Consider the following 21093-nt stretch of genomic DNA (forward strand, 5'->3'; position numbering starts at 1 on the left):
CTCTAAATGAAATGGACCAATGAGAGAGCAAATAGGAAGTCACACGTTTCACGCGAGAAATAGCTACGCTTAGCTTAGCAGCTGTTGTTAAGTTTTTTCTTATTATTTTCAAATTTTATCATCTTGTGTGTTATTAACAGTATTACCTTTATTTATATGTATATATATTTTTCAAGCAATTAAACATTAGTCAATCTGTGACAATTTCAAAGCTAAAATAATTAATTAAAGTGCAAATTATACAGCATTCATGGCAGCTGCCAACTGGAAAAAATTAAAAGACAAATACCAATACCATGCCCTTTTCCCCCTTGAAAATCTGATTGTATAATCCCAAGACAAAAAAACCCCAAAACTTTTTCTTTAATTAAAAAGTTTTGAGACTCGTGAGATTCATTTTGAGACAATAAATCTGTCTCAAAATGAATCTCAAATTCATATCTTCTTAAAGTGATTAATCCAAAGTGAAATTCAAAAGTAATTTATTTTTAAAGAAAAAATACAAGCATATGTGTGTCTGTGATATTTTTCTCAAGGTGGTGGCGCAGAGGTGAGCACTGTTGCCTCACAGCAATAGGGCATCCTGACTGGGCTGTTTCTGTGTGATTGTGTAATTCAGGCCTCTTCCCATGTCCATATGCATGCACACATGCATGGCTTTAACTGCGCATCTAATTAAGAAGTCTTAATATAAGAGTATAATAGAAGAATAAGTATAAGATATGTATGTGCAATGTGCATTAGTTAGTTTTTGCCGAGACTATTCTTATAAAGCAGCTTTTAGTTGTTCGAATTTGAGTCTTTGTTGTGATGATTCTAATATTTGACACCACTATTGGGTCCAAATTTGGTGTAGATCAGTGTATCTTGCGACAGAATGGCAATATTGTCTGTTTCTTCTCTTTTTTAATCCACATACCAAAGCTGCCCAATAAATTTTAAACTGGCCCGTACGGGGATCGAACCCGCGACCTTGGCGTTATTAGCACCACGCTCTAACCAACTGAGCTAACCGGCCCTGTATATGAATGAGTGACACCGTTGACACGGACAAGAGGAAAAAGTTGGAGTCCTGCTGACAACGTAAGAATGTCGGCGTGCGGGGACCGGGCACTTATTAACACCTGGCCGGTTAGCTCAGTTGGTTAGAGCGTGGTGCTAATAACGCCAAGGTCGCGGGTTCGATCCCCGTACGGGCCACTAGATTTTTATTGGTGTATATAATCAAGTTTAGAACCATCGCTTGAGTGTATCAGGCAGCCAAAGATATAAAGTGTTCAATGTGTGCTACAAAGTGTTTCTCAGAGCTCCTCTGTCTGAAAGCAAACAACAAGAGAATTTAAACACAAGCTCTGATAGATGCCGGCAATAATCTAAGTATAGACAATGTTTATAAATTCACTGTGGCTCATTCAGGGTTTTTAGTTTGTTTTCTGTAAAGTGAGCGCAATACAAATCATTCTTGCCTGCTTGCTTTAGTGACAGTGTCCTTGGCCTGTGTGGACTGTATCAGCTAGGCTATACTTTTGAAGCAGAAAAATTTAAAATATGTTAATAATTAAATTAAAATCTATATACATAATAACGAATATATGAAAACAATCTAAAAAAATAAAATGTTTTACTAATTCTGAGATTGAAATCACAAATTTTTAAGAAAAACTTTCGATTTTTCTTATTTAAAAGGTTTCAGTTTTGTAATTTTGGAAATTTAGTCTTTCCTAAAAAAAAAACAAAAAAAACCCCACCCCTCTCCAATAGTTTTGTTTATTTTTTAAAAACCTAGAACATCCACAAACATGCTGTCATCATATATACCAACAAACGCGTCATAAACTGCACAGGAGCAGCATACACTTCATTCCTCAAATCTTTAATAAAACCGAGTCTGCTGCAGCTTTGTGAAGCTGCCTTAACCATCAGAGACACATGTACAGCAGGTTCATACTCCAAAAACTCCTGAAGGCAAAGGGTCAGGAAATAAATCAGAGACAAAAAATAAAAACAAAAAAAATGCCACATACATCCTGATCGCAGCTCCACAGTTACAGAAGCAGACGTCGGTCGGTCTTCTCTGAAAAACAGTGAGTGTTTTCTCTCAAGGAATGATTTCACATGAAGTGTTTAATCTCATAATGCGTTCAGCTTTTAAAGATGAGAATACACAGCAGCAGATCAACGACTGAAAAAAGATTTAAAAAATCTCAGTGGTTTCAGTCACTTCGTCAGACTCAGGTCAGATTGAGCTGGGAGACATTTATCGCATCAGCACCATCACAATGTATTCATTTCAAATCAGCTGGTTGCTCTTAATCTGTCTGAAGACCCCACCCATCTGGGATCACATGACGGTTAACTGGAAGATAACATTTTCTTCCTGAAAGTGTTCGACTTTTGAGAGCAGGGGTTACAAGCCAAATCAGGCTTGAAACTCTAATTTCTACGTCATGAAAGAGCGAGGAAACAAACCAGGAGTCCAAGGTGGTATTTAGTAGAGCGGCTGTGATTGGCTCCTGTGTCTTTGCTTAAGTAAATTGTGGAAAAATCCAACTTAGTCCTTTTCATTGAGGAGCTGTGTCTCACTCCCCCCTGTGTGGATAATCTTGAGCTGTGACTATTTTTCTTTCAACACCACCTCAGTCCAAAAGCTTGGAGTGCTCTATCCTGGTGATGGTCCAGTCTGGAGGAACTCCTTTAGTAAACTCCCTCTGGAATCTGTCAGAGAGGTAAAAGGAAAGATCAGAATGACTCCAAGTAACTGAAAAATGTACAGAAATATTTTAAAAAAAAAGATACTCACTCATAAATTGCAGTAAGTAGTCTCTTAGTTTCTGGTTCTCCTTCTCCAATGGCCATCTGGAAGATACGAGTTCCCTCCATGGAGTCTTCGGGAAGGCGTGCGCTCGTTAGATACCAGAAACGCATCAGGATGCTGACAAACTTCCTACCTGGAAAAATAAACAGTTCATTTCCACCTTTATTTATACAGGTAAATCTCATTGCACATATACACTATGTTGCCAAAAATATTCACTGTCTGCCTTCACACACATATGAACTTGCGTTACATCCCATTCTTAATCAATAGGGTTTAATATGTTGGCCCACGGCTTGGACATTCTCCAAGAAGCACATATGTGAGTTCAGATACTGCTGTTGGACAGGAAGGCCTGGCTCACAGTCTCAAAGTCAGGACTCTGTGCAGGCCAGTCAAGTTCTTCCACACCAAACTCGCTCATCCATGTCTTTATGGACCTCGCTGTTTGCACTTGTGCGCAGTCATGTTGGAACAGGAGGAGCCATGCCTATGCCTTCCCACAAAGTTGGGAGCATAAAATTGACAAAAACATCTTGGTATGCTGCAGCAATAAGAGTTCATTTCACTTGAACTAACGTCTGCAGACTTGCTGCAAGTCAGAAAAGACATCCACATGTCTTGAATAGAAGACGCCAGAATAGGAAGCAAAGTGACCGTGAAGCCCCCGCCCCACACCCGAGCTTCTCATCTTTTCCAGCGTCTGTCTCTCTGTGATCTGGGACGGGATCAAACCACTGTGAAGCACGAGGGGGAGTCAACTTATCAAAACCTTAAAATGCCTCTCAGTGCTTCTTTCTTTGGGGTGCGTTGTGGGTGGTTGGATGTCTGTAGCACAGTCTGAGTCCTCAGACTTCAGAGGAAACTCACAAGCAGGTTTAAGGCCTTTCAGACAGTCTTACCCTGCCAGTAATCCTGACACTTCATGCTTACCATTGTCATCGTAGAAGATTCCCACATCCCCGGGGGTTGTGTACATGATCTCATCGGGCTCTGCAGACAGTGCTTTCTTATAGTCGGAAGGCAGCAGGTTGCACTTTTCCTCCAGCTTCCCAATCAGCTGTATGGTTGAGAAATTTAGAACAAGCAAAATAAAAAGCCTTTAAAATCCTGAGTTTATCTTTTAAAACAAGGCCAGATGTTTTGATTATTGCATATTTAGTAGCAAAGCCCTGAACCTGAGGAGTTAGTCTTACTCTGGAGTCTCTTAAGGTGATTTAAATCTATCTAAATCACCTTACAGTATTTTAGAAGCACTTAGAAGGACACAGATGTCCTTCATACGTCTCTATTCTGTCAAACCTTCTGCTACTCTGCTCTCTACCTGAAGCACAAAACACAAACTGGCAGACAGTCTAAAAGATGGACAGGTGTAATAAAATGAAGCCAATGCTAAGCCTTAAACCTGCATTCCTTTTGATGGCCAGTAGGGAGCGATTGCTCTGCTTGTCTGACTGTAAATAAGTCTGCACAGCGATTAGTTACCTCGCTCTGTGACAGCAGTAATTTCCAGATGAGTTCACAGCTTCAGTTATGAATAAAGCGTGAAGGTCATCATGTTCGAGGAGGGTATGCTCCTATGGTCATGTGACCGACTGTTTACCACCCAGAGAAGGTGTACTATCCTTGTTTTCTCAGTCAGAGAAAACAAAAATCCCTCAGCACGATACTCTTTAACAGAACTTCACCAACCAGTGAAACAACAACTAAGCAGATTTGTCCAGAGAGGAAACAGGAGTGAACTTTTCCATAGTGTCTCTGTTTGTTTAATAGGACTTGATAGGGTGATGTTGCTGACAACTCGGGTATGTTTCCAACAGTACCTCACGTCATCTTTTGTGTTTACCCCGGCCTCTTATCACAAGATACCCTGCAGTGTAATCAGACCTGGGTGATTGCAGGGTGACTGGCAGCCCTTCACACTTCAGTGACAGCCACGATCTCTTGGCGATTGTGGTAATTTCCTGAATTGCCGTCCTCTGGGCCTGCCGCAGCCCAACCTTTGTGAGATCATTTTACCTTCCAGCCCTGCTTCACCAATGTTTATCAGTTAGAACAAAATAAAAATAAGTCATATGGCAAATTTTTTATCCCACAGAGCTAAACAACGACACTTCCACATCCCCACACATTAATAGTCCCCTAACAGGGTTTATTAATGTGGACATCTCCAGCTTCAGAGCTGGTTCAGACCGGCTGTGGCGGTCTGATGTGGTAAGTTCACTGTGCAGTAAACAGAAACAGTGTTGCCACAGCAAATAGATGGATCTGCATCCACCTCACCCCATATCCTGCATCCTCCTCTGTCACACCAACCCTCATCTTGTCCTCCTTCACTACATCCATGACAATTCTTTATTCAACATCCTTTGCCCAGTATATCCACTGTCCCTCCTCTGCACACGTCCAAATCATCTCAGCCCAGCCTGAGCTGACCCTCTGATGTACTCATTTCTAATCCTGGTTACTCCTAATGACGATCTTCAGTTCTTCCTCCTGTTTTAGTGCATTAAACGACTCTGCATAATTTACTGCAGGTACTTTAAACAAATTGGCACGGTGGTTAGCACTGTTGCCGCACAGCAAGAAGGTCCTGAGTTCAATTCCACCATCAGGCCGGGGTCTTTCTGTGTGGAGTTTGCATGTTCTCCCCGTGTCTGCGTGGGTTCTCTCCGGGTACTCCGGCTTCCTCCCACCGTCCAAAGACATGCAGCTTGTGGGGATAGGTTAATTGATTAATCCAAATTGTCACTAGGTGTGAATGTGCGAGTGAATGTGAGTGCGAATGGTTGTCTGTCCCTATGTGTTAGCCCTGCGACAGACTGGCGACCTGTCCAGGGTGTACCCCGCCTTTCGCCCTATGACAGCTGGGATAGGCTCCAGCGCCCCCGTGACCCTGATAAGCGAATGGATGGATGGACTTTAAACAAATTATAACGTTAAAGCTCTTGCACGTTTATGCTACTTTAGCAACATTTTCTTTAAGCTCTGTAACAGCCCACCGATGGTCTCATTTCCTGTGGTCCTCTCCTCTGTTACCAAGTGAATTTGTGCCTGATGCGGGTGTATTTAGCGTACTCACATCTTTAGCTACGAGGCCCTCTAAGGCTTCAAACTGGCACTGTGACAGCAGCCTGGAAACATGAGAGAAGGCCTGCAGAAAACAGCACACCATCTTTAATAACACATTAACACACAGCACGGAGGAAATCTGGGCTCTGCAGCTCAGCCTTCCACTCACCTGCTTCGCCCCCTCCGTGAACTCCTCTATACTGAACTCTTTGTCGAAGTACGTCCTGATGAGGAAGTAGTAAATCCGGGTGCGGAACCAGATGAAGGGGTTCGGGATGCCGACCACCACCACCTTCTGGTGCTTCTGCTCTCCCTGGTCCGAGCTATAGCGACGGACCGCTGCCGCGACAGCAGCGGGAGAACAGGGAGGTAGTCGCCTGTTACCGAGCCGGTTCAGGACGAGTCGCTCTTTTAAAAACAGGCGATTGAAGCTAAATGTTGACTGCAACCTGAAACAACCCCTTAACATGGGCAGCGCCATCTTTTTCCGTAGGTTTGCTGAAGCCAGAGAGCGTCTGATAAAGTGAAGAACTGCCATTCTTTGAACTTCGGGGCTTCATAGGGGGCGCTCGCTAGATAGGCATCTAACGTTTGTAGCCAACATTGTTAGTTTAACGGGGTAAACGTTTTCCTTTGGCTTACCGACCTTTCTAATATTTAGTTATCGCTTGGAAACTGGAACTACTGAGGAATAACCGACCAATCAGCACGCATTAGCAAAATGCTAGCGTTTTATGAGCAAATCGGCTTCCCGTAAGAAAAGCTAACGGACATAAGCGTCATTTTTATCTAGGTGAGACACACTATTGATGCTCTATTTGTGAAAATAAACAAACAAACAAACATGGGCTTTTTTGTTTTATGATCATTTATATTAAGGACCAGCCTGAGTGCGTCCTCTGCTGCTCCTCCTGCTGACCCACAGCTAGTTTATGTACAATGGAATTAACAGGAAGTGGACGGTCTTTCCCCATATCTGCTCTGGGCGAAGCTTTTTTGTCCATCCTCTTGTATCTTCCGGTTAGAAACACGTCACACATTAAAAACCTGCAAACAGATATTCATAAAACACACAGTGACGCAGTTTTTTAATATCATTAAAATAAGCCTAGCAGTTACGAATAATTTAAAGTTTATTCCGCTTTTCTTTTAAAGCCAACTTTTACAGTTATTTTTCGTTTCTATGGGGAACTTTGATAACGTAACACCCAGTGTGAGTGTTTACAATCACTGACTGAAGACTTTCTACGTCAAATCATGTTAAATGGAGCTCCAGGAGAAAATACCTGTGCCGGTCTTCGCAGCAGTAGACAGGGAGGTGTTTCTGAGGAACATTTATCCACAGGTGAGACGGATGTGCTTCACTGCACGAGGGCAGGGCCGCAGGAAAAAGAGACAGCACCAGTTCACATGAGCACCATCACACTCGCTCGTACATATTTAATTCCCCACTACAGCTTGCTCTATAAAAAGAATCCAGCCACTCTTATTGCCACAGAAAATACATTATAAAAGTAAAAATACCCAAGTTTTAACATCAAAATTTTCTTAAATACTGAAAGTGCTCCTTATGGAGAATCACATGAATTATGTATTGGATCATTATTATCGATTCATTTACGTGTAGTTTGCTTTAATGCCGCAGCTAGAGATAATTTGAATGATTTATATCCTAATCTAGGTAAAAGGACGTTTATTCTGAAGGGATGTGAGGGCTGAGAAAGTATATTTCACTTCCTCTCCCTCCTAAAATCAAAGAGCTGATCTTCAGCATTCAAGCTAACAAATTGTTTAGGCTGAGGTTTAATTTGGTTGTGAAAAAGTGTGAAGCTTTTCCAGACACAATGCAAGACAACTGAAAAACTTTCACAGTAAAAACAATCAACTTGGACTTTGTTACTAATACTTCACTGCTATCAGGGAAGTTTTTATGCACGCAGTGTTGTGCAGTGTCTCAGCCATCCCTGATTTCTTTGTATTTTGCCCAGAACATGGCAAATAGAGGCAGCAATTTATTCAAATACACACATGTGTATTCAAATGTGTATAAAACACATTTAATAAGGCAAAAACGGAGTTTGTATAATTCTAACAAACTTTAAATTCAACATTTTTCTGACCACCTTTATTCTGAAATACAGCCTAAACTCTCTTTGGCAGCTTTCTTTAAGTAGTCTTCAGAAATAGTTCTCCAGGTTTCTTGAAGGACATCCAAAGCTCTTCTTTGGATGAAGTTTCAGTCTAGTCCAAAAGCACCACTGAACGACACAGGAAATCATTCCTGCCTGTGACCATCTCCCTGTACAACTCATCCACCTAACACACTGTATACTGCAACTGCCGCTGAAACTGCTTCTTCTTTTGTCCTCCATTTGTCCATTTTTTTTTTTTCATTTTTTTAAGGACACACTGCACACCATGCCGGTTTTTATCAATTAGCTCTTTAAAGGATCATCATGTTGGTACAGAGAAAAAGGTTTTATTGCTATTGGACTGTGTTATCTTCAATTGTCCAGTGGGGGTCAAGTAAATTGCTTAACTTTTGGATCGTAGGCACATTAATTTGAAATCAGTGATAAAGACTGGAGTGAAGTGTTTCCTCGGGTTTGTTATCCCTGCAGCGTCAACCGGCTGTTCTCAGAGGCGTGTCTCTGGGTCCCTGTCTGGCGAAGTGGACAGTTGACTATCTTGGAGAAAAAGGAGGAGACAAGGAGGTAAAGATTCATGTGTCCACGGTGCCCCAGATGGATTTCCTTCACAAGAACTTTGCCTACAAGTAAGCTGACGTGCACACACACAAGTTTGTATTGCTTTTTAAGAATAGAGCATTTTATTAAACCAGCTCTGAGTGTCACACAGCTCTTTAAAGCTACAAAGAGCCAAAATGTCCTTACAGTGATAGATGTAAACACACAGACAGCAATAAATCTCCACACTTGTCATGTGCTCCACGTTGACAGGACTCTGCCATTTAATGAATTTGTGAGAAGAGCATCAGAGAAGAAACACTCTGACTTCTTCCTGTGTGAGGTGAGGATCAGAGAGCACGTAATAAAATACACAAATGTATTCTTTTAATGAGAAACTGCTGGGTTTGGTTTCAGGATGAGAGCTACTACCTTCGTTCGCTTGGGGAGGACGTCCGAAAGGTACAAAGAAGACTTTCAATCTCACAAAGAATGGAGCCTGATGACTTTTTTGGGGTGTACATTGCAAGTCGTAACTACAGGAGCTTTCTCTTCTCTCCTGCAGGAACCGGCTGAGCTCAGCAAACAGTTCCCGGGCTTGGCGGAGGACTTTCACACACCTGACTTCTTTGAACCTGAGCAGTTCTTCTCCAGCGTGTTCCGCATCAGCTCCTGTGGTCTGCAGCTGTGGACGCACTACGATGTGAGTTTCAGAGGCAGCTGTTGCAGGACTGTCGGTGTATTTTTCTAAACATGCATGGTCCCTTCTTCTTGGTTTTTTGCACTTTGGTTTCTTTAGGTGATGGACAACCTGCTGGCTCAGGTGACCGGAACAAAGAGAGTGGTCCTCTACAGCCCCCAGGATGCTTTGCACCTCTACCTGTCAGGTTAGTGGCTGTAAAAAAAACAGGACTTCCTGTTAGGTTTAATGCTGAAAAAGTATCACATGTACTGTGTCCACTCTTAGTAAAGGGACAGTTGGCACCAAAATCACATGAAGAGGTTTTGCAGATGATTCTGCCATGAGTTGCCTGTTTTGGGAGATATCTGCAGGATCTTCTCGAACACATTAGAAGAACAAGTACCTACTGGTTTAGCATTCAGGTTGCTAAATGTTGGTTTTTGAAGACGCAGGTTAAAGTTATCCACCAACAGGCATGAGCTTGGTTAGCAGCGTGTTTCTCATTGTTTCCCATTAGGCGATAAGTCAGAGGTTTTGGACATTGACGCCCCCGATCTGAAGCGGTTTCCTAAGTTTGTGAGAGCAAAGAGATACGAGTGCGTGCTGGAGCCCGGAGATCTGCTTTTCATCCCCGGTAGGTGGAGTGCTTCATTCCTCCTACAGCCAAACATGAAACACGACTGAACCCAGCGTCCCTGTTTTCCACAGCTCTGTGGTTTCACAACACGCTCGCTCTGCAGTTTGGAGTGGGCGTTAATATCTTCTGGCGCCATCTACCTGCAGACAGCTACGACAAGAAGGATCCGTACGGTAACAAAGACCCCGTGGCTGCAACGCGAGCGCTTCAGGCCCTGGAGAGGGCGCTTCACACTCTGGATGAACTGCCAGCAGAGTATCGGGACTTCTACGGGCGGCGCATGATTCAGCGCATTCAGAAGAGGACGTACTGCGATGGGAAAATAGACGCGGAGCAGAACTCTACATTACCCAGCAGTCCATTTACTAAACCTGGATGAGTTCTGAGACGTGAAGTATCCAGTAAAGCAGCACTGCTTTGCTCAGCATGGAGGTCGACTGTTGATAGTTTGACTGTGTGTTGTGTACAAAAAATTTAAATTGGAGCTGAAAAATGAGACAGTCCACAGAGGAAACATGGATGCAGCTCACCTGTTTATTCCTTTAATAAAGCTTAAAGACTGAATGGAAAGGGGGTGTGGCCACTTCTGAATGGCAATTGACAGCTTGACCATGTTTGTGGTGATACATGAAGAGAGATAAAATACTGTGCAAAAGTCTTGAGCCGACTCTTATATTTTGCTTCTAAGCAGTCAGACTTTCTTGTAAATTTTTAAAGTGGGTGTGAACAATGGTCCTCCAGCTCTCTAAAGGTCTGTCTAAGAGTTTTGCTTGGCTGCTTTTTCACTCATTTTCAGTCCAGTCCTACTGCCTGACCATTTCCATTATTACCCTTTGGCTGTAAAAGGCTGATGAGGTATTGTTGTCAACCTGCCGGGCAGACGAGCAGACACCCAAGTTTGCGAATGCGATAATGTGAGAACCAAATGACGTACGAACTTCAAAGTGACACCATAGGTGCAGCTACTAAAAATCTCAGACAAGTTCGAATCTAAGTGACCTTAACCTCAAGGTTTTTCTGAAAATCATAACTTTAGGAAAAGGTGATGTATTAATCTCCTATGAGGCTGAGTGGTAGAACAAGTGTTGGCCAGTATTTTTTGACTTATTTGTTATTTAGGACAATTAATGCTAGGCACCTAGCTAAAGAAATTAACTGGTAATGTGCCAACGGCAAGTTGTATTTTATCTTTAGGTATTCTTTTACTCGCAGCCTGTCAGAAAAGATGCCAAAGAGAACAGGTTAACAGAAAAATTTGATGAAACTTGACAAAAGAAGTGGCAGGCCTAAAGACTTATATGTAGCAGATGAACAGTATCTGAAAAGCATGTTTTTAAGAAACAGAAACAATTCCAGCAAACACCTGACACAGGGCGTGAGAAATGCATCAGCTGAAAGTCTAGAGTTTCCACTGAAGCCTGGTCAGAAATGCTCTCAGTGGACAGGTTGATGTAAGAAGCCATTCTGAAGGAATATAAAACACTCTGTTATGGTGTGAAGCTGAATTTCAGTCAGTGGTGTTGGAGATGTCAAAACTGATGGACTTAACAAGGAAAAGTACAGTCAGATTTTGATGCGACGTTCAGTACCATCTGGCAAGCCTGTGATTTACAACAGCTTCATTTTTCAGCATGACGATGATCGCAAACATGCTACCAGTGCATTAAAAGCACATCTAAATAGAAAAACAGCAAATGGTTCAGTTTAAATTTTTTATTGCACGAAGGTTACAGTTCTTTGCTTCCTTACAAACAGTTTAAAGCTCTGTAAACAGTGAAGCAGCATCTCCCCAGTGTGCTCTGTATCTCCTGCTAACACCGCTTTGTGAGTCCCTGTCGTCACATTTCGTCAGTAAGTCTCAGCCTTTACGTGAGTGCACAAGAGCCAACCAGTGACCGACTACGTGAAGCAGGAAAAAGCTCCGAGATACGACTGTTTCCCAGAAGGAGACGGATAGACGCTGTGGGCAAAAACTTTCAGTAAACTGCTGGCTACGTGAAAAACTCCAAAAATGTTCTGAATGATCAGATCATGTTTGAGGTGCTACAAAAATCATCTTGCATAGTTGACAAACACCCAGACTTTAACCCAATTTTAAAACTAGTTTGGCTTTGGATGCAAAAAGAAAAAAACAAAACAACACGAAGCTGAAGGTAACAGTCTGAGCCGTCGCTAACGGCGCCGTGCACCGTCCTGAATGTCTCTTCCCTCCGTTTGACTTAGGAGAAGAAACGTCTCGGTGAAGAGCAGCAGAGAGTTGGGGGAGGAAGCGCAACATTTTGTGGGCCCGGTTCTGGTTCAACCACAGTCACAATGAAAGTACACGAACGGGCGCACCCCTCAGTTCCTTCATGTACTTTCTGGGTGTGTGCATGATGCTACGAAAAACACTCATCGGAAAGAAAACAAAGAAATGGCACATGGCTTGTTGGTGTTCTCTATTCTGTGGATAACTGTGATTTTTTTGTGTTTTATTAAAGTTGCTATTAGGCAGCTGAAAGAGAAACCCAGAAAACTGGATGATTCCATTTTTAAGCCAGTTTTTGGTTAAAATCACGATGAAGCTGCTGCTTGCAGTTGGTGCTATGGAGTCTGCGCCATGCCGCGGCTGGACTTCATCTTCTCCAGTCTTTTAGAAAGGTGGCTGTTGTTGGACTCGAGCTCCTCGATCTTGTCCAGTGCCGATCGCAGCTGTTGGATTGAACAGGAGGAAAGAGAACAGATTATCTTTGAATTAGAGCCTCTTAGATTATCCAGCTTGTAATTCTGGGGTGAGAAAACAATACTCTACCTCTCTCTGGAGTTTCCGTTTCTCGGCCTTCAGGTCGTCCTCAATTTTTTCAGCGTTCTCGGCAGCAGACTTGTAGCGCGTCACCTGACCCTCGAGTCTGGTCACCTGCACAACAAAGAAAATCCATGATTTAAAGCTCAGCATTTAAGTCTTTAAAGGTGCTAAAAGCAAGCATTTTATTTTGAAAATTTAAAAGCTTTGACACTCTGTACTTGAAAAGCCAATTAAAATATGTTTGAGAGATTAAGTCTGAAATGTTTTCAACTTTTACTTTCAAGATCCAGCTAGTGTTAAGCAGAAGCCCCAGTTCATTTCATCTTGTGTTTGTCAGACTGGTTAGTTCATTGTTTTACTGGTTCAGCTCCTTCTCCAGTGAGTTTTAAACTGCAGATGGTGAGCTTCAGCTCCCCATCAGGAACCCCACATACAGGTGGAGAATTTGTTAATCCAATGCTACATGTAGATGGAGAGCAGAATAAGGAGTTGGGGTCTGACCAGAGAACCAAAGAATCACAAAGAGCCATCTGACACTGGGGGCCTTTAAACACAGACCTTCCCTGCATGCAGGGAGAGAGAAATGAGCTAGCTGATTAGCAGTGGCTGAAATTTCAAAATAAAACACACACAGTGTATTTAATGATTTTTATCTGCTTACATTTTGTTCTAATGCCGTCGCTTCCTGCTCTGCCTTCACGAGTTTGAACTTCAACTCGCTGATCTGCCTGTTGGAGTCCCCTAGAAGGAATTTAAAAAGAGATTAATTTTTTTTTTTTTTTTTTAAATCACAGACACGAACTTAAAAACTAGCAGGCTGTTTCTGATTTATTTGACTTACTCTGTAATTCCATTATGTTTGGATCGTTTCCATTTTCAATAATTTCAGCGTCTGGGCTGGTGTCTGTGCCGTTCTTCTGAGTTTTCTGTTCCAACTGGGCTTTTAGTTTCTTTACCTGTACAAAACAAACGATGAATTTAAAACAAGACACCGGAGGCGCTGGTGCAACTGGAGAAGTAAGATTCATACAGATGTGCCAGACAGACTTAAAATATAAACCTGTTCACCTGCTCTATCATTTTCTCACGCTCATCCACCAGTTTCCTCAGGCGAATCTCTGAAATTAAAGCACATATTTTAGGTAAAATAAAAATAAATAAATAAATAAAAAAAGAATCGCAGCATATTTGCAACTGTTTAATAATTACAACGACTTTGTTCCATCTTAAAAAGGAAAATAAGATCACATACCAGGGGTGGGAGGACCCGGAGAGATGATAGGGAGGGGGCTGGGGTTGATGCATGCAACAGAGCAGGCATCCAATGAGGGTGTGATGGAGCGGTGTGTGAGGGATGGGAGGGGGGTGTTAGCATGCACAAACTGTGGAGAGGAGGGGTCAGTGCAACAGCACACAGCTTCCTGGACTATAGTCACACTGCATGACAACACACAATGAGCTAGAAAAATGATATTTAGGTGTAAATGTGAAGAATGAACATATCTAATTAAAAATAATGTCATTAAAAAACATTTATTTAGAGCAACATTTCAAACAGGTAACAGCAGGGTGTTTATTAGCATTTCAAAGTTTTCCATTTAGTGCAAAAAAAAGAAAAAAAAAGAAACGGACATTAACATACATGTTCTGTGCAGAGTTTGTGAAAGCAAAAATGGCTTTAAACTCATTTAAACACTGACATGGACAGAACATATTCGAGCTTGTTAGCTTAAGTCTTAATAACAATTACCCATTAATATTTATTTTTGTTGTGGACTCATGACATAAGTAGATGACGGAAATTGCACCGAGATGCAATGATGCTGTAGCAGAACCGTTGGAGAGCAATATAATCAGAGATGTGTGACATGGTACAAGCAGCAAAATAAATGTGCATCAATATCTGAAGAAATGTTACCTGTTATATCAAGTGCATCATGGCCCATGTGTATAAACCTACAGTTACCTTACAGTTTAGAATTTCATCTTTCCACAAATTGTTTTGTTTGCATAAATGAGCTCAATGAAAAGAGATTAAGAAAATATACAAACTTACATCAATATTTATTTGGAAAGAATCAAAGTGCTTCGAGGTTTAAACCGCTTTCTAAACATCAGTAAAATAATAGTAAAGGCATTTTAAGCACATCTGTAGACTACGACATTTTACATTCCTCTTTGCCCTTTCCTTTGCCTTTCTTTCCACTCTTCTTTGACTCCTTCCCTGACTGTGCTGCCCCTTTATTGCTGCCCGCTTGGTCTGCACTATTTGGTAAATCCGCATCTTCACCCTGCAATGCATTCTTGACCACATCTATCCCTGCCTCTACTGATGAAGACACGGTCTGGTTAATGTTCTCTGCAACAGCTCCCAGCGCTCCAGCGCTCGAGACTTCCTCTGAAGCTTTGCCTGGCTGGTCTTCTTCACTGGCTTCTTCTTTATGTGTGTTTTTCTCTTCTTCACACACATTTTCCACCTTTTCTGAGGTAGCTTCCTCATGAGCCACAGAGTTCTGGTCTTCTTCAGGCACCATATCTGGGTCTTTATCTGCCTGGTTGCCTCCATCATTACCTTCAGCTGGCTTGTTTTCATTTGACTCGGCATTACTTTGGCACAGCCCATCGTTGGTTTCATCTGCTGTTAATTCAACTCCCTCATCAACTTCTTCCTGCTCTGGATTTTGGGAACGAGTCGATTCTTCAGCTGCTTCGATATCCATGTCATCAAAATCAAAAGACTGCCCTTCATCTTCCTCATCCTCTTCCCCTTCACTCTCCAACTGATTATTATTTTCAGATTGGTCTTTGTTGGATTCATGCGGTTGCTCAGTTGACAAGCATGACACTTCCTCGTGTTGATCGTTTTTATGTTGGGGATCTTCCATGACAGCAGATTCCAGATCAGTTGAAGAACCAGTCTGAGTAGCTTCTTTTGGAGCCTCTGCTGTATCTAACACGACAGCAGCATTGACCTTTAGTTCTTCGTCCTGCACTGCAGTCTCAGTGCTTAAGGCTTCAGGGCTTTCTGTTGATGATGCACCATCACAACTGTTGCTTTTTTCATCTGGATTAACTAAATCTTTGGGTTCTTCCAGATTTTTGTTTTCTGAATTATCACCATCCTGACGTGTAGATGTGACAATGGCAGGAGGACATTCTTGTTCAGTCTCTGCTCTTGGCTCCCCATCAGTGGACTCCTCAGGAACCTCGCTGGTAACGTCAGTGGGAGGGTCATCTGTACCCGAGTTTATAACTTCGGATGGCTCCATGTCAGATGAACCAATAGGGGAGTCATCAGCAGACGGTGGCAGGATGAATGTGTCGTCTTTACGCTCAGAAGCAGACTCTGAGTCATTGGCAGCAACGTCACAATTGGTTGCAACGTGTGATTCTCCTTCAGTGTTGCTGCTCGTTTCATGGCTGTTTTCAGTGTTGTTAGACGTGCTGTCAGATTTCCTGTCATCAGCAGACTCTACTTTCTCTTCTGTTTGATCAGTATGGATGGCATCACCATCAGTTGAGATACTGACCCTTTCAGGATCATCTACACTGGACGTACACTCTTTGTCAAGGCCATCAGTGCCTTCTGCACTGTTGGAGTTGAGTTCGGCTGTACAGATGTTGGCCTCTGTGTCAGGATTTGCTGCCGTTTCCATTTCCGGTACTTTCTCTGTTTCAAAAGTTTGCTTGTGGTCTTGTTCATCTTTTTCAGAATCTGTTCTGGATTCTTCAAGAGTTTCAACACTTTTCAGTGCCTCTACTGATTCTACAGTCTCTGTTTCCAAAGTTTCTTCATCATTCTGTTCTTCTGTAACGTGATTTGCTATTGTTTCACTGGGAGTTTCACTGTCTTCAATACAGGTCACAGATTCCACTTCTTCTAATGTCTCTACTTCCAAAGTTGGTTTCTCCTCTTGATCACCCTCTTTGGAATCTGTTTCTATTGATTCCTTGATGGCTTCCAAATGAGAAGAACTTTCAGTGGGTTCTTCTGTCTCTACTGACCTGTCAGTCTCTATTTCCAAAGTTTGTTCCTCATTCTGTTCCTCTGTAACATCATCCACTATTACTTTGCTGAGCGTTTCTGTTTGACAAGGGTTTTCAGAAGGTGATACTTCTTCCATTTCTTCTATCTTGTTGGTTTCTAAAGTTTGTTTGGTGTCTTCATCATCAATTTTGGAGTCTGTTTCACTTTCCACGAGAATTTCTGCATGAGACAAACTTTGAGTAGGTTCCTCTGCCTCTACTGTATCTGTGGCCTTTGTTTCTAAAGTTTGTCCCTGGTTCTGTTCATCCTTAACATGATCCACTGTTACTTCTTTTTGGGCTTCACAAATGGCCTGAGCAGGTACTACCATTTCTGCTTCTTCTACTGTGTTTGTTTCCAAAGTTTCTTCTTCATGACACTCATTTGAAACAGTTTGTTCTTTACATTTACTGGATTCGATCGGCTCCACTGCATTGACTTCCTCAGTTTCTTGCTTGTCCTGCTCTTCCTTGACTGGATCCATCTTTGATTCCTTAAAGGTTTGAGTGACAGAGCCATCGACAGTAAGTTCTGCAGCAGATCCATCATTACTTCCTGCTGGTTCTTTGTCTTTTTTCTTTTCATTCGCCGTTTCATTTTTCTGTTTGGTCTTGTCGTCTTGAGCCCCTCCTTTCTTTTTGCCTCTCTTCTTCTTTTTCTTCTTTTTCCCTGAAGCAGGAGTACCCTGAGGCTGAGATTTACTGGGCGTTTCCTCTGCCTCATCGTTCTCTGCCTCTTCTGCATTTTCAGGCTCAGGTTGAGCTTCAATGTTGGAAGCAGTTGGAACGGATTCATCGGTTAAATCTTCTTTTGGAGCAACATCTGCAACTTTTTGTTGAGGACATAATTCAGTACTTGTCAAACTACTTTTCTCAACAGCTTCCTGTTTGCTGTCTTGCACCTCACTGGTGTCAACACTAACACTTTTGGCATCTGTCTCGACTACATTTAGACTACTCGTCTCTTTTAAATTAACCTCCTCAGACATTTCTGTTTCTGGAACATCAGGACTTGTTACAATCTCTTTCAGCTCAAAGCTACTGGGTTCTGTACCAGGAGAGTCACTGATTTCTGCATTTAAGTCCTCACTGAGACCATTTTCTGCAATGTTGTTTTTCTCTGCAGGTAAGCATGTCTCTTGTTCTTCTTGAGGCTGTTCTTCACTGGATGTTTTCAGTGTGGAAACATCAGCAGCATTACAGAGAAGATCAGCGCTCATATGATTCTCTTTGGCTTTCTCGTGCATTTCTTGTTGCTGCTCTGGACCCACTTCTTCCTCTTCTCTGCTACTTCTCAACTCAGTCTCCTCTGTGTTGCCTGGGAGATCATGAAGAGCATACAGTGATGGAAGGCCAAAAAAGTGTAGGCTTAAGACAAGACTTTCAACACTTCATCAGGAAGCGCATCAGCAGAAGTCCAGGTAAGGCAGAACACCTGGCTGATTCAAAGGCCAGAAAGAGAAGCAGAGCGCCAAGATGACCAGGAAGCACAAGAAAAAAAAAGAAGCAGAAGAAGAAGAAAGGCAGGAGGAAAATCAAAATAAGGCTGCTGATCCCGAGTAAGTAAGAGAAAAGAAGAAGGGAATACTCCAACTGAATTTTCGCTACACACACCAGATGTTGACTTTTAAGAAGAAGTCCATTCAACCCTCTCACTGTAGGATGCATCAGGATTTACACACCAACACCAGCCGCATTAACAAAGTTAGTCGTGATTCAACACTTATATGTTTCTGGTGAAAGTGACTGAGGTGCAAGAGTTACATGAAAGCCAAGCATTAGTAATGGAAGATGATACAGAAAAAGCAACTCTGTTAGTGGATGATATTTTAAAGGAAAAGCTTAGAGGTGATTCTCGTTATGTTTCTAGTTGCTTCTCAGTAATATGTCAGCCTGTCTCCCACTACAGTCTGACTTCGCTTTAGCCGATAATGTGCAAAACTTCGCAGAAGAAGAGAAACGTGTTTACAGACTGGTACTAATTTATCCCTTTATAACAACTGAATGAAGGCTGAATTTCTTAAATTAACTAACGTGAACTTGGATTAAGGCTTAAAGTTTGCATTATTAGGGGCGTGGCCACTCTCATCGACAGGGTGACGCAGACACATGCGGCTGTAGCTGCTAGGGCTTACCTCAGCTAATTCAGGTCACTAAAAATAAAACTCATATGGCTTGCTGAGTCTTAAAATCCATCTAAGAAGTAAGCTCGTACTCTAGTTTTTATAACTGAAATTCTAGTACTTCATCTAATATTCAACTTAGCACTAAACAGCAAGCCTCTGTGTGATGTTTTGTGCTAAGTTTCTAGTGTTAGCTGATGACTTAGCACTCCAGTATCCTGAAGAAGTATGCCTCTTTTTAGTGAAAGATTAAAAAAAAAGGCCAAACTTAAACTTAAAATAAAATTTCTCATATTTGCTCCAGTCAAACCAGTGCACATCTTTTATAGCGTCCACAGACGGAGCATGCACTCTGCCACAACTGTGTGGTACATGAACGTGTTTTAAATAGTTCATGGACAACGATGGAAATTTATGTTATAGAGAAAAAATTATATATTTATGGTTAATGGTTTTAGTCTTTTTAAGGACTAACGCTTCTGGACAGTGAGTAACTGATGAAGGCTCGATTAGTGAATTAGTTTTTCCTTTTTACCAGAAAAATACAGAGGATCACCAAGCTTATCCTTAACAGATCAGTGCAAATCAGAGTCGAAGTGATATATAACGCATGAAGCTGGGAATTGAAGAGTTCACTCCAAAATTTGTCAGGAAACTCCAATAGTAGAAAAACATGTTCTATTTCATCGTTACTGTTTTGGAATGAGACTCTTGCATCAGTTGTACGCCGAGCCATGCAGTAAGAAGAAAGGAAGTTTTTAATTCCACAGTGGGTTTTACCGAGCATGCTGTTCCCCTCTGCTGGGGTCGTCTGAGACTCCTGAGCTGGTTGGGAAGCAGGGTCTACACTGGAGGACTCATCAGCTTCTGCCACGTCAACATCCCCATTGATGCTCAGATCAGGTCCCAACACTATTCCATGTTTCTGCACAGGTAGAATAAATTGTTAGCATCGGAAAGCACCAGAACAGCAATTCCCAAACAACTAAAGCTTACGGTGGGTTTTTTTTCTCCACACACTGAGTACCTTCAGAATATCTTTCAGCTTCACAGCTTCTTCTCTGAGCTCATCGCGCTCAATTCGGATTGCATCTGTGTATTCTTTCTGTCGCTCTAAGGCCTGAGCAGAGCCACCCACCCAAAAGTGTTGCAGAGTGCAAAACAAAGTTAAAAGTGTGCAAGAAGTGAAAACAAGTAAAAACAGGCATTCAGGGTGATGCAAAGAAGATACTGATTTCATGTCAGTAAGCTGAATATGATTAAATGAAAAACTGCTGGCTCATTGGCCATACCCCAATTTTTTTATCCTTCCACTCCACAGTCTCCTGCAGATCAGTTATTTCTCTAACAAAACCCTCCTGTTTCAAACGCAGCTGACGGATCTCCTAAACAGCAGGAAAAGGAAAGCAAAGGTGTAAAAGAATGAAAGTAAAGCAGAGCAGGTATCAACTGTGCGGGAAAAGAAGGAAAAGCTGTGAAAAGCACCCCAACATGCAGCCTCTCTGTGTGACAGAGAGTATAGGTACAGGACAGACTTTTTTTTTTTTTTTAAATATGGAAATCTGCAAAACGCTTCACACTCATAGTGAGTGGGTGATGGGGGGTACTCACGTTTAGGAGCTCTTCACTTTGCTTTAGCGTCTCTTTCATTTCATTGAACTGGAACTGAAGCACGCTGTGGGCATACTTCTCTCGCTCGTATTCCTGTAGGGAGCAAGATTTAGTTTAACAGCCAAATAACTGACAGAGGGCACAAAAACATTACAGCACAGCTGCTTTTGGGAATTTCAACACCTTTATTGGATACCAATACTGATTTAATGAGCTGACAATACACATGTCTCATATGTCCTAATGCAACCTTATCAGCTCTGCTTTGGTGTAATAAAAAGCAATGAAGCTCAGTTATGATTTCCTTGTCTGACTGTACAGCATCACTTCTGTTTCAAACCTCTTTAAAACACTCGGTGCCTAAGGGTTATATGAAGCTTGTTAGATGCTGGGTTGTCCAGGAGAAACCTTTGTACTGCTTCTTATTAGAAGTTAGGATGTCAGAGCCTTGTTTGATACTTAGACTTTAGATAAAAGATGTCCCCCTGTGCAATGTTCCCTCTAAGCTGTGCGCGTGCACAATTGCGCACTGCTGGCATGGTCTCTGCGCAGAAAAAAATCTGCGCTGTGCACAAAAAAAAAAAAATCTAACCTGAATTGAAATTAAAGTAAATTGTTAACAATTCTGTTTGGCAGTGTTAGTCAGTAAGTGACT

The 21093-nt window shown here is 42.0% G+C and overlaps 3 protein-coding genes and 2 non-coding genes across 23 annotated transcripts in view; 2 read left to right on the forward strand and 3 right to left on the reverse strand.

Annotated features, from left to right (window-relative positions):
* Positions 1-944: 944 nt before the first annotated feature.
* Positions 945-1018, reverse strand: trnai-aau. The gene has a single exon. It is a non-coding gene; the product is annotated as a tRNA-Ile (tRNA).
* Positions 1019-1126: 108 nt separating this feature from the next.
* trnai-aau lies at positions 1127-1200 on the forward strand. The gene has a single exon. It is a non-coding gene; the product is annotated as a tRNA-Ile (tRNA).
* Positions 1201-1753: 553 nt separating this feature from the next.
* On the reverse strand, positions 1754-6903 carry maip1 (matrix AAA peptidase interacting protein 1). The gene is made up of 5 exons (XM_005939804.3): positions 6057-6903; positions 5898-5969; positions 3749-3875; positions 2801-2948; positions 1754-2715 (listed from the first exon to the last, which is right to left on the reverse strand). The coding sequence occupies exons 1-5, from the start codon at positions 6423-6425 to the stop codon at positions 2637-2639; spliced, it is 795 nt and encodes a 264-aa protein (XP_005939866.1). The 5' UTR covers positions 6426-6903; the 3' UTR covers positions 1754-2636.
* tyw5 (tRNA-yW synthesizing protein 5) lies at positions 6900-10463 on the forward strand. Its single transcript, XM_005939802.3, has 8 exons — positions 6900-7232; positions 8509-8663; positions 8848-8917; positions 8992-9036; positions 9140-9277; positions 9374-9461; positions 9774-9890; positions 9965-10463. The coding sequence occupies exons 1-8, from the start codon at positions 7152-7154 to the stop codon at positions 10270-10272; spliced, it is 1002 nt and encodes a 333-aa protein (XP_005939864.1). The 5' UTR covers positions 6900-7151; the 3' UTR covers positions 10273-10463.
* Positions 10464-11591: 1128 nt separating this feature from the next.
* lrrfip1a (leucine rich repeat (in FLII) interacting protein 1a) overlaps positions 11592-21093 on the reverse strand; it is a 48808-nt gene continuing 39306 nt past the window's right edge. For 14 of the 19 annotated variants that reach the window (XM_014339230.2, XM_042218562.1, XM_014339232.2 and 11 more), the window contains 5 exons: positions 20439-20531; positions 20120-20212; positions 19855-19947; positions 19608-19752; positions 14670-18022 (listed from right to left, as the gene is read on the reverse strand). In XM_014339230.2, the coding sequence (XP_014194716.1) occupies positions 14835-18022; positions 19608-19752; positions 19855-19947; positions 20120-20212; positions 20439-20531 (3612 nt within the window). In that variant the 3' untranslated portion in view covers positions 14670-14834. Of the gene's footprint in view, positions 12585-12684; positions 12790-13339; positions 13420-13519; positions 13635-13746; positions 13797-14669; positions 18023-19607; positions 19753-19854; positions 20213-20438; positions 20532-21093 lie in introns of those variants that run through there. The other 5 variants (XM_014339233.2, XM_014339234.2, XM_014339242.2 and 2 more) reach the window with 3 other exon arrangements.

The sequence above is a fragment of the Haplochromis burtoni genome, unplaced genomic scaffold (genome assembly GCF_018398535.1).
Source record: "Haplochromis burtoni strain Fernald_Lab_line unplaced genomic scaffold, NCSU_Asbu1 Contig_20, whole genome shotgun sequence".
Lineage (NCBI taxonomy): Eukaryota > Metazoa > Chordata > Actinopteri > Cichliformes > Cichlidae > Haplochromis > Haplochromis burtoni.

Coding starts and splice junctions, on each gene's coding strand:
- tyw5 (XM_005939802.3), top strand. CDS start 7,152: ATGGAGCTCCAGGAGAAAATACCTGTGCCGGTCTTCGCAGCAGTAGAC. Junction 8,664..8,847: donor CACAAGAACTTTGCCTACAA/GTAAGCTGACGT, acceptor CCACGTTGACAG/GACTCTGCCATTTAATGAAT. Junction 8,918..8,991: donor CTGACTTCTTCCTGTGTGAG/GTGAGGATCAGA, acceptor GTTTGGTTTCAG/GATGAGAGCTACTACCTTCG.
- maip1 (XM_005939804.3), bottom strand. CDS start 6,425: ATGGCAGTTCTTCACTTTATCAGACGCTCTCTGGCTTCAGCAAACCTA. Junction 5,970..6,056: donor TCACGGAGGGGGCGAAGCAG/GTGAGTGGAAGG, acceptor TGTTTTCTGCAG/GCCTTCTCTCATGTTTCCAG. Junction 2,949..3,748: donor AATCTTCTACGATGACAATG/GTAAGCATGAAG, acceptor TTATTTTTCCAG/GTAGGAAGTTTGTCAGCATC.